The sequence below is a fragment of the Anabrus simplex genome, chromosome 1, assembly GCF_040414725.1.
Source record: "Anabrus simplex isolate iqAnaSimp1 chromosome 1, ASM4041472v1, whole genome shotgun sequence".
Classification (NCBI taxonomy): domain Eukaryota; kingdom Metazoa; phylum Arthropoda; class Insecta; order Orthoptera; family Tettigoniidae; genus Anabrus; species Anabrus simplex.
Window position 1 is genome coordinate 245,826,027 of NC_090265.1, and position 13,099 is coordinate 245,839,125.

A 13,099-nucleotide genomic window follows, 5' to 3' on the forward strand; every position below is an offset into this window, starting at 1 on the left:
TGTATTGACCACAGACAACTTAGATTTCTTTGTCTTAGTAAAGTGTTCCGGCGTGGAATATTTATTCCAGTTCTGTCTTGCAGCCTTATGCAAATTTTTGACTTGTGTTCTGGGCAGAAGAGCCTTAGTCGCTCGGATCATCTTTCCTGAAACACCCATCCTTCTTAATTTTTCAACTAACGTGCTTCTACACACTGTATCGAAACCTATTTCGAAATGAATGGCAGCTAAATATACTTGAACTCCTTCCTTTGTCAGATATTTCTCCAGAATCATATTAACTAGCATTATGTTATCTGTCGTTCTTCTGCCCTTTCTAAGACCACCCTGAAAAATTGACAGTATCGACTGCTTTTCTGCCGTCTCTCAGTCTCCTCGTTAATATCTACATATATAAAATAAGAGTTTTGTATGCACATTGCTCAGAGTTCAAAAAGGACGGTATTTCTGTATCGGTCGTGTTCATAGTAACAAGAATATGCATATTTTCCGTAATTTCTACCTGTATGTATGTATGTATGTATGTATGTATGTATGTATGTATGTATGTATGTATGTATGTATGTATGTATGTATGTACACGCATCACGAGGAAACGGCTGAAGAGAATTTAATGAAAATCGGTATGCAAAGCCCGGTAGTAAGTCGATACAATCTAGGCCATAAATAATCTTATTTACGCCGAGAGAAATGGTAGTTTAGGGGAAGGCCTAAAATTTCATTGTCAAATATTTATGTTATTAGTCGTCCTATCTTAATGAAAATCGGTATGTAAAGTCCGGGAATAAGTTGTTACAATCTAGGCTATAAATAATCTTATTCACGCTTAGAGAATAAAATTGTAGTTGATGGGAAAGCCTAAATTTTAATTCTCAAATATTTATGTTATTAGTGGTCCTATTTTAATAAAAATCGGTTTGCGAAGTCGGGGAGTAAGTTTCTGTAATCTAGGATATAAATAATTTTATTCACGCTGAGAGAAACGGTAGTTTAGGGGAAGGTCTAAAATTTAAAATACAAATATATGTGTTATCAGTGGTCCTATCCTAATGAAAATCGGCATGCAAAGTCGGGGAATAAGATGCTGTAATCTATTCCATAAATAATTTTTTCTCGTCGCCATAAGACCTATCTGTGTCGGTGCGACGTAAAGCAAATAGCAAAAATAATCACGCTGAGTGAAATGGTAGTTTAGGGGAAGGCCTAAAATTTAATTCAGATCAAAAATTAGATGTATGGCTTTTCAGGCGTTTGCACAATTAACCACCGTTTCGTCTTAGGTCTGACACTAGACTCTTCAGAGTGGGATGTGTCAGACCCTACCCATTGACGCTGGAGTGTATGCAGGTGAACTTAAGAGAAGCCTATTTAAGAGGTACAGTCTGATAACTGCATACGGGAGATAAAACTCCACAATGGAATTAATGCCCGTCTAGCAATTCCGAATGGAAATTCTAAGTTCCCATGGAGGGAATTAGATATTTTTCCACCAATAGAGCAAATAAAAAATTAGATAAATAATTAGATGTATGGCTTTTCAGGCGTTTACTCTATTTACCAGCGTTTCGTCTCAGGTCTGACACTAGACACTTCAGAGTGGGATGTGGTTGTAAGGCTGTAATTGGAAAGTTTCATCGTAATGCCGCAGGAGCGCTGGCCTCCTAGGTCACTGACAGGAAGCTGTATACAGCAATTTACCGCATTTCCAGTTTCATTTGTATTATTTTCGTGTCGTAAGTGTTGGTAATGTGTTCGTAATGAGGAGATTGTGGGCTTGTTATTGAGATTTGACAGTCATGCGCTAATTAGCTTATTTTTTACTGTGTAATGTGACTTACTTGACTTATTTCCTTTTACTCTTTTGCAGAGCATAGAGCTTCGGCAAAGCAGCGCCAGCGTATCCTATTTTGAGCCAGGGTCTTCAGTTCTCCTTAGGTCTTCCCTTCTTGTTTTGCCTCCTCCATCACACTGCGTCTCCATGACTTCCTGGGTCTACCTCTCTTCCGTTGTCCTTGGGGGTTCTAAAACAGAGCCTGTCTCTCCATTGCATCCTGCTGCTTCCGCAGCGTGTGGCCGATCCATTTCCACTTCCTCTGCTTTATTTCTATGCCAATGGGCTCTTCTTTTGTTTGTTTCCAAAAATCTTCGTTTGAAATTATTTTTGGCCAGAAAATACTTTGAATTCTCCTTAAGCATCTGTTTATGAATACCTGTAATTTTTTTAGTAATTTTTGAGGTAACTTTCAGGGTTTCACAACCATATAAGAGTACTGATTTACATTTTTTGGAAAATGCGAAGTTTGGTTTTCATTGATATTTCTGTGGCCCTACATATCGGATAGAGCTGTATGAATGCAAGACCGGCTCCAATCCTCAGACCATAATATTAAAAAACATGGCGGCCGAAGTAGCCGGATTGCTGGTATTGGCTAACACGTAAATATCACGTACATAAATATCAACGGCGGTAATTTAATATGATAAATGTAACATCGTAGGGAAAATCACTTTTACACGTATGAAAACTCTTCGCCAACAAGTACGCACCACATATAATCAACTAGAACCACTTATATTCTGCTAGAAAAGAGACTAACAAGCTGATTATTTAGGAATTTCAATTCGTCAAATAACGTTTTCTCTTAGATTTCACTTCGCTGGATAGATGAAAATACATGATAAAACTGTTCAAATGATATTTTTTAACATCATTTTTAATATTTCAAAATAAATTAAGGTGCGAAATTCCTCGATTTATTCGCTCTCATGAGAACTGTGAAACATAACTTGTTGCCTTAGTTTTTAAGTGGTGGACAATTTCTTAAATTCATCACACAATGAATGGGAAGTACACCCGAAATAATAATGTTATTGGCTTTACATCATACTAACTAAATTTTTTACGGGTTTCCGAAACGTCGAAATGCCGAAATTTGGTTCTGCAGTAGTTCTTTTAAGTGCCAGTAAATCTACCGAAACGAGGCTGACTTATTTGAGCACCTTCAAATACCACCGGACTGAGCTAGGATCGAATCTGCCAACTTGGGATCAGAAGGCCAGTGCCTAAACGTCTGAGACACTCAGATCAAGTACACCCGAAATGATTATGTTAACCCAATGAACGGCCCTGGTAATGTTAATATAATGTTGACATATTGCATAACAGCACTTCACACAATGATAATAACCTTAGTAATAAACGTTCAGACACTAAAGATATAATAGCTTTTTTACACATTAAAGGACATGAGTGCAAAAATTCTATTGACTAAACATTAATATTTAACCACATGTACAAGCATCAGTTCGGCGCAGACTGCTTGATAACACATAGCCACAGCATGAATCGGAAGGTGTTGGTAGTGTAAAACCCTACGTTACAAACTCAGCTAATCCCTGTAAGTCACTATTTATTTTGTGTAACAGTATACAGATTGCTCCATCTGTCACACTTATAAGTTTTGTTATACTCCAAGATCCAGCCAAACATTTCGGCAGGCAAAGCACAGATCATTGTAAAATACAATTGCATCTAAATCACTAGACACTTTGAAGCACATAGATACCGACGGAATAACACAATATCAATTATATTCTATCTAAGTTAATATTTGTCGAGGAACACGAATAGTTTGGAAGTAGAGAGCTGGCTTCCCTAACCTCAGACTTATTCTCACAATGATGTATGCACGCTACGGTTTTGCCATGGACTTCAAAATAATCACGATGTATATTCCTAATCGATTTCTCTTCTAATGTTGTATTCCGTAGGAAACTTAAGAATAGCTGTATGAGAGGCATTGCCATAGTTAGACAAAAACCTGGTCTACCTAGTGCAAACATACTCCTTAACGGGTAAAAATACGATCAAAACAAGCACATTCTCACATTACTGCGTATAACTAGAGATCCTATGTATCCACTGACTCATATAAATACACTCGCACGCTCATATTCTACAATGAAACTAACATTTATCGGCAACTTTTATAAAATTACACCGACTACATACGATAACAAAAAACCAAAACAAACCCACATTTCCAACAATTCCGGCTACTCGATTCGCCATCTTTGAACGATCGAGAGTAGCATTAAGGTCTGAGGATTGGAGTCGGTATTGATGAATGCCGCATTTGCTTTGTGATTCTCATTTTGACATCAGAAGCTGCTCTTCCATCCTGCGTAACCACACTGGCAAGGTATGTAAACTCTTCGACTTCTTTAATGTCTTCATCACAGACTCTAAATTTCCGTTTGCTCTTCACGTTGATATTCATTGCTTTTGTTTTTTGCGCATTTATACTGAGGCCCACTGCTGCCACCTCTATCTCAAGATCTCGTATCTTTCCCTCCATATCAGTATGTTTTTTGAGTCAACGGGCATAAGTCATCGGCATACTCCAAAGCCTCCAATCTGTCACCCAATCCCCATTGGATCCCCATTTGCCTTCCCTCCGTAACTTTCCTCATGACGTCATCCAGACAGGGAGAAAGGTAGTTGGAGATAGGACACACGCACGCCGCACATCAGAGTTTATGGAGAAAGACTCCGAAAGCTTCTCTTCATTGATTACTTTACACGTTAAGTCGTTGTAACACTCTTTGATGATCTTGTGACTTTAGTTCGTACGCCGTACTTCTGTAGTGCTCTCCACATGATGCTCCTTTTCAATGCATCAAAAACGTTCTCGAAGTCCACAAACAGATGATATAGGCCATAACTGTATTCATTAAACTGTTCAATAATAATTCGTATGGTGTTTATTTGGTCTATGCATGAGCGTTTTTTCCTAAAATCTGCTTGTTCATTGCGCAGTTGGTTTTCTATCCTTGCTTTTATCCTGTTCAGGATCACCAGTAGCATCACTTTACTGGGAATCGAGAGCAAGGTGATACCTCTCCAGTTGTGACAGTTGGTCATGTCACCTTCCTTTGGTAATTTCACACGGAGTTCTTTTCTCCATTCCTTTGCATTCTTTCCTTATTTCATACTTTTTTGAACAGAGGATGCAACAGGTCGACTGTCATATCGGGGTACACATTTAGAAGCCCAGGTGCTACATTATCCATTCTTGGGGCCTTCCCATTTTTTATTTATCTGATCGCTTCTTTTATCTCATTTCTTGAAGGTTGTTCAGTATTGATACTATCAGTTTCACAATCTTCGTTCACCTCTACAATTTGTCTATCTTCATCTACATTTTCTCTGTTCAACACCTCCATTAAGGTTTCTCGCCATCTATTCAATTTAGCTTCATCACTCGTGATCATATCTCATTGTTTGTTCTTGATGGTTCTACTTTGTTTAAATTTCTTCTTGGCAAGTTTCCATGTGGTGTCATACAAGCCTTTCTCTTTCTGCAGTCTCCGCTAATTCAGCAAGGTCTGATACCTATTATTTCCGGTCTGCTTTCGCACTCTTCTTAACTTCCCGATATTTAGCATGGTATGCCGCATAGTGTTCAACCTTCTGGGTTCGTGTCCTGCTATTATTCAACTTTAGTTTCAGCTCCCTACGTTGTACAATACATTCCCAAGTATTTGATGTCATTCAATCTTTCCTCCTGATGTTCTTGAAGCCAAGTACCTCCTCTGCTGAATCTGTCAAAGTGGTTTTAACTTTCGTCCTGTGTTCTTCAACATCATCTTCATCTAACTGTAGTGCTGTAAACCTGTTACTGAGGACAAGCTTGATCTGTTCCTTACTCTATCATCCTCTAGCTTTCCAACATCAAACTTTTTCGTTTGTTGCTCAAATCGCCTCTTTGCAGTTGCAATCTTAATTTGGATGTTGGCAGTCACTGCCTATATCTGCACCTCTTCGATTTCTGACATCCAAAAGAGACCTTCAGCTTCTGCTCTTTGTCAGGTGATCAATCTGGTTTTGAGTTCGCTGGTCTGGTGAGATCCAAGTCACTTTATGGCATTCTTTGTGAGGGAATAGGGTTCCACATTATTATTATTATTATTATTATTATTATTATTATTATTATTATTATTATTATTATTATTATTATTATTATTATTATTATTATTATTATTATTATTATTATTATTATTACCGTGTTTAGTTGGATTATCAGAGGTGAAAGAAGGTGCGGGCTGGAATGGGTCTAACTACAAGTCTTAAAGATGAAATTAAAATTTAAGTTAAATAAAGGTTATATTTTCAACAGATAACAACATTTGACAATTTTCACTAAGTGAAATAACAAAGAAAATCAGGTACAATGCAAATTTACAAAAGAAACACAAGTTACGGGCTCTTTACAATTTCTGGGCTACGAGCCCCAATTCGTCAATCCTTGAGCTCTCAGCTCACAACCACAAAATACCAAAGGACAGAACGCCCCTAATTACATGGAGTACTAGCTCCCAGCCATCAAAATGTCACGCCTCCCCGAGGCACTTTTTCAAAATACCTGAAAGAGGTAACCCGCTCTCAAACTTTCAAGCATACATAGAGGCCATAAACGGACTTTACTACAAACTGCCCACAAGGCACACTTATAAATAAACAGGGGTAAATTGTACCAAACCTACAGGGCCTTCGCAATGAAGGAAAAACAACAGGGTAAGTTACTGGCCCAAAGTACAGTGAGGACTGGAGGCGAGAAGTTGCACTCCTAAATACACCTTTTAAAACCTAAGTGGCTCTCGGCCGATTACACAGAGGCTAATCCCAAGCTAGGGAGGTGACTCGTACGAGAAAACTTTAACACATTAAGGAAGAGAAGAAACAGTTATGAAAACGTAGTCACCTCAACTTCAAAATGAAGGGGGGCTCGAGAGGGTAAGGCACCCTCTATCCCCGATTTTCAGTTGAAGAAATTTGTAGTTTTTACAAGGATTGAAAAGGCTTACATATTTAAAGATATAGGTTACATATTAAAGGTTTCGAACCTTCCCCGCGAGTTAAACTGCTGAGCTAGCAAGAAATAAAGATGTTAAAAGGACATTACCTTGTTGAAGAGCTGCTGCCTGAAGAACGAGGCGCTTCCCGCCCCCTGCTACATATTCACACACTGAGAAAGATGTTATACGAATGGCCCGGAGACAAGAAAATCAGCAGTTTTATACCCTCGTGGAAATTTCGAGACCTTTCATGAATGATAACAACCCGCCCTCAAATTTTATTGGCTACAATACACAGTTACATACAACATTGAAGAAGAAAGCCCCGATTGACCGAAAATTAATTACAGAAATTCCTGATTGGTTACTTTCAAAACAGGCGGAAAGAAAGGATTAATACTGCCAACCCACAAATAATAGAACAAAATTTAGTAAAGACAAAACTTATGAATATAAAATTTCTCCAAGAAGGTTCATTCCTTTACACCGGAGTGCGTTATCATAGTTTTTGGTAGAGACATCTGTTAGAGAATGTCCACACTTCTTGATCAATGAAAAACAAAAGCAAATCAAAAACACACAGTGACATCTTCTGATAACCAGTAGAGTTAGTTCAGTTGTTAAAGTTTAGTGTTTCTCCAGTAGAGAAGTAATTTAAGGCGGAAAATTCGAATGTGCGGCGTAGAGGTGTACCAACCGGTACAATTATTATTATTATTATTATTATTATTATTATTATTATTATTATTATTATTATTATTATTATTATTATTATTATTATTATTATTATTATTATTATTATTATAGAGGAAATTAGGATCTAACCATGTGTTCTTTAAGATCTTCCAACCTTCACATGCTGCTCTTTCTCCGAACACGCCGCCGCCGCTTCACTCATTCTACTACTCTGCTCACCTGTCGTCTGCCTACTCAGTTCATCACGTGACTCTGACATCATCTGCTCCACGCCTCGCCTTCTCCGCTTGTGTGTGCGCCGCTGTTTACTTCTATGTGACACGTGATTAGGACGTTTTTGGAACATGCTGGCTTTCAGCTTCTCTACTTTTCTCGATCTTTCTGTACTGCTATATATTATCGCTCCGCCGCTCTCAAAATTGAGTCTGCGTTCGTCTAGGAGTGGTGGAGCATCCAAACTTCTGTGCTACGTTCTATATTGTCATTACCATCTGGACTGTTATTTCTTTAAGTTATTTGGTGAGCAAGACTTATCATAATGTTATTTTGTCTTTAAATACTTTATTGGGCCATCTGCCCCAACTGAACTTTCCTTTCGCCAGCTTACTTCGACCTAAAAATTATATATTCAAGACATTATTTCTACTAAAACTTTGCAATCACGAACTGAACTACGGACAATGGAATTTTGAAATCATATTATCTGCTTCCTAGGACCAATTCTACTTTCTGCGATAATAATAATAATAATAATAATAATAATAATAATAATAATAATAATAATAATAATAATAATAATAATAATAATAATAATAATAATAATAATAATTCATGGCATCTGTATAGGTTTGGTGGTGACTTAATGATGATAAAACGAACGGCGAATACGTCATTGAGCTACTTGCCCAACTTTACCAAAGTACACATTTGTCCAAAAGGCAGAAAACCCCTTCATTCAAGGAGCATTTGCTCCAAAAACCATATCAGGGCTCCTAGAGGCATTTTTACCACACAGAAAACATCTGGCCCGCTCTCAATTTTTCACGCCTATTACCAGGCCATACCAGATTTAACAATGAATTGCCCTCAAGGCACAACATACATCAAATGAAGCGGGGGTATCTCGTACCCAACCTACTGGGCCTTAGTAGAAAAAGAATAGGTTAAGTAAATGACCCAAAATACAAAATGAATGGAGGCGTGTACTTGCACTCCTAAATGAAACTTCTTAAAAACTAAGAGGCACAAGACCGATGGAACAGGGGCTATTCCCAAACTATGGAGGTGACTCGTATAAGGAAAATTTAAGACACTACAGAAAGGAAAAAAAGCCAATTACAAAACGTAGTCACCTCAAACCAAAATGAAGGGGAGCTCGAGAGGGTAAATCACTCCCTAGCCCCGAATTACAGTTAAAGAAATACGAAGTTTTACAAAAGCGACGGAAAATTACATGTTTGAAGATAGGTTACATAATAAAGGTTTCGGACCATTCCCGCGGGTTAAACTGCTGAGCTAGCAAGAAATAAATATGTTAAGCGGCCCTTACCTTACTGAAGAACCGCTGCCTGAAGAAAGAGGCGCTTCCCGCCTCCTGCTACACGTCCATACACTAAGATAAATATTGATGATGTGGCCGAGAGAAAGAAAATCAGCAGTTTTTATACCCTCGGGGAATGTTCGAGACCTTTCATGAATAAAACAGCCACATCCACCCAATTTTATTGGTCAGTGTAGATGGTACACTCAAAATTGAAGAAGAAAGACATGATTGGTCAAAAATTAATTACAGAAATAGTGGATTGGCTGAATTCAAAACTAGCGGAAAGAAAATATTAATATTGCCAACCCACAAATGAATGAACGAAATTTAGTAAAGAGAAAACTTATGAATCCAAAATATCTTCAAAAAGTTCCTTCACTTCGCACCAGGGTGAATGACCATGTTTTTTTTTGTAGAGAAATCTATAAGAGAATGTCCACACTTCTTGATCAGTGGAAAACAAAACAAGTTGAAATCCACACAGTATTGACAACTTCTTAATCACAAAATTTACAGGAGGGACATCTTCTGAGAGACCTATGAGTTGATCCAGTTTTTAAAGTTCAGAGTTTCTTGTGTAGAGGAGGATTTATTGGCGGAAAATTCAAATGTGCGGCGTAGAGGTGTACCACTCAGTACAGAACTTCCCCCCGCCCAAAAGTCCTTCCAAGGGGTGACACAGAAGAATTTTTTAAACAAATATTAATAATCAATTGAAGAAAATTTGTACTTACTTGCACATAGATTTGTGGAAGAACATGGAGAAGACATTGGGTGGTATGAATAAAACCTGAGTTCTTGCTCAAATTATATACTCATGAGCATGAGCATTTAGTAGGAGTATATTCTCAGCCCAAGTAGTATGTACTCCATTTGGTAAGAATAAAAAGGTTCTCCTCTGATGGAGCAGATACTCAAGAGCACCGCCATGCAGATCATTCGAAATCGAGTAGATGCTCGTGTTCTGCGTGATCGTCAACTGTTCGCTCTTTCCTTCGCTACATAACCTCAACTGCGTATACCGTACACATACACATAAACAAACCGTGCTCGTGAAGTATTCTCCGTGTGTTTAGTGTAGCGTGTATTTTTCCTCGCTATGGAAACTGTTTCTCCATTAACTTTCGCCAGTATTTTGCGGGAACATGCTGTACTTTTTAGCAAATCTCAATTGCCGGCGGTTCGGAAGGAAAAATCCGAATCGTTGGAAGCAGTTCAGAAAAAGCTGCAAGCCATGTGCGGCAAGAACTTGGAGACGACCACCATAACGAAGAAGATTAATAATATGAAAATGCGAGTTAAGCAGAAGTGTGATATTAATAAAACGGGAAACAAAAAGATCGTTCTCAAGGACTGGGAGAAGATTATTTACGAACTGCTGGAAGGGGATACCAATCCAACAGTGACAAGAGTTCCAGGTATGTCCTCAAATTATATTCGCGATTTATTTTCTTGAACGGGTTTATAAAGGTTGTAGAGGTATTTTGTGTACCAACAGTCCGGATTTTAAGGATACGATATTTCTATTCATTGTTACTTTAGGCCAATATGAACTTCACCCAGGCCTTTGGTTCACTGTACCCGGGTTTGAATCCTGGGATGTTAGCTGCATTTTATTCATTAATTGAATGTGAGGAAACTATATACAACTCTAAATTATATAGGTGACTTAAAACGAATTTTCATTTTTTCTTAGGAGCAACTGTGGTTGGAGTAGATCTGGATGTATGGCAGGAAGTAGAACCAGACAACCTTCCTCCACCTATAGTGGAAGTAGTAGTAGTAGAGGAAGGGGAAGAAGGAGGCATCCCTAAAGAAGTCGTGAACTCCCCACCTATATCCACCCCTAAAAGGAAACGAAGTATTTTCGAGGAATACGAGACGGAAGAGACAAGAAATTTCACTAACGTTGAACTTCAGCGCTTGGTGCTACTAAAACAATTAAGAGTGTTGGACTTGAAGGAAAAAAAGTTGAAATCTCAAATTGTGGAATAACAAACTTGTATTGTTTTTTTAAAATATAACTTGTTTTGCTTACATGTTTGATATTTGGTAGTGAACAATAAGCAAGAGTGACACTGGTACTTGCTGCAACTCAAACACCTTGATATATTATCTCTGCCAATTCATTTCGCCTAGCTTCACCATTCTACCTGATATTTGCAGCAGCTGCCATGTCATCCTCATTTCCATCTTCTAACCTTACATTGCCACCTAATGGTTGTAGTTCAGGGTCCTCATCCTGTAAGTACTTGGCAATATTGTGCAACACATAGCAACAAATGATCAGTTTTGGCACTTTATTTAAAGATAGGCGTACTTTGTGCTGAAGAATTGGGAAACGTTGTTTTAGTTGCCCAAAACATCGTTCGATCACAACTCTTTCTTTGGTAATGCACCTGTTATAGGCAATTTCTTGAGGTGTTTGTGGATTTCTGAACGGTGTCATAAGCCAAGGTGCAATACCATAGCCACTATCCGCTAACAGTAAAGCATTTACCCTATTCAGACTTACTGTTGTCTGGACAGCTGAATTTCTCCAGACTCGAGAATCATGCACAGATCCAGGCCATGATGCATCGACACAGGTAAAAACTTCCTTGGCATTGCACGTTGCCTGTACAGTAATACTTGTATAACCTTTCCTGTTTACATATTCATCACCATAATGTGTAGGCTTATTAATTCCAACATGAGTGCAGTCAAGAGCACCTACCGCTGCTGGAAAGTAGTACTTTTCCTGCCACTCTTGTTTCGCAACTTCAAATTCCATATCTGTTTGAGGAAATTTTATCCACACTGCAGCTTTAGCCATGATGCGGTCCATAACCTCAACAAGATTTTTAGACACAGTTGTTTGGTGGATTCCAAGATCTTCTCCTATGCCACACTGGAATCCTGGGTCACCTACCAATCTTAAAAATGCTTTTAATTTTACTATGTTTTTAACAGCACCACCTCTTGTTTCCAGTTTCTCCGGTCCAAATAAGTATAGGTTTAACCAGTCCACATTAACTTTGGAAAAACGATATAGACTTTTAAAATTATTAGAGTCCACATGTTCACTTCTCTCCTTGTAAATTTTTCCACGAGGCACCACATTATTAATAAACTCAGCCATGTTATTTCTCCTCAGAAGCTAAAAATTGGCATATACTCAAGCTTGAGACAACTATCAGCCATACTCAAAACAAAGTGAGTATATACTCATCAATCTGAGAAGGTACTCCCTTTTATTCATAGCACATATGAGAAACTACTCTCAGACTCTTTGGAAGGTGAGTATATACTACACCATCTCCATAACATGAGTATATACTCAGCTAGTGAGTACATTCTCAAGAACTTTATTCTTATGAAGTGGAGTATATACTCAGAAAAGTTGAGTACATACTATATTCTCATTTTTATTCATACCACCCATTAAGAATTCCCAAGTCTTTTAACGTTGATTTGCAAAGGAATTTTGAAGAGAAAAAATTCCAAGTTTTTTTCAGTATACTGGAAGAAATTAGTTTAACCACAGTTTCAATGTGTCTTTGTTGCCGAATACTTGAAATACATGCTGTTATTTTGACGGCAAGTCCTGCCGTCGCTGGCGGTATCCAGTCGAGGTCGCTCGGACACCTCAAGTACCCTGAGATACACCTCTCACGCTATTATGAGAGGGGTAATTGTCGTGAAGAACGCCGCAGATGCGAAGTTTACTTACAGTCCCCAGATAAGCTGGCGGTTGGTGCGCCGCACTTCAGTCTTTGCCGGGCGATGACGTCCGGCGCGCTGTACTCAGGTTGACATCACGGGAGTGGAGTGGGGCCCGTACCCCACCTATTTCTATAACAATTAAAATAAATTGGGGCAGAAGGCCTTCTCATTTTCGCACAACGTAAATGGCTAAGTTAACAATGACATTACACAAGTTTCACCTGCGATAGGTCAACTCTAAATATCCTCTCTGTGGCTGGATTGCTCACTAATAATGTAACAGTTGTTAGGAAATCA

The 13,099-nt window shown here is 38.4% G+C and overlaps 1 protein-coding gene across 1 annotated transcript; it reads left to right on the forward strand.

Annotated features, from left to right (window-relative positions):
• Positions 1-9,949: 9,949 nt before the first annotated feature.
• On the forward strand, positions 9,950-11,092 carry LOC137498162 (uncharacterized). Its single transcript, XM_068225774.1, has 2 exons — positions 9,950-10,515; positions 10,794-11,092. Exons 1-2 carry the CDS (start codon positions 10,197-10,199, stop codon positions 11,090-11,092), a joined length of 618 nt encoding a protein of 205 aa, XP_068081875.1. The 5' UTR covers positions 9,950-10,196.
• The last annotated feature ends 2,007 nt before the right edge of the window (positions 11,093-13,099 follow it).

What these genes read in the sequence shown, in the direction of transcription:
- LOC137498162 (XM_068225774.1), top strand. Translation starts at nt 10,197, where the DNA reads ATGGAAACTGTTTCTCCATTAACTTTCGCCAGTATTTTGCGGGAACAT. An exon ending in AACAGTGACAAGAGTTCCAG is followed by an intron (nt 10,516 to 10,793) that starts GTATGTCCTCAA and finishes ATTTTTTCTTAG; the next exon opens with GAGCAACTGTGGTTGGAGTA.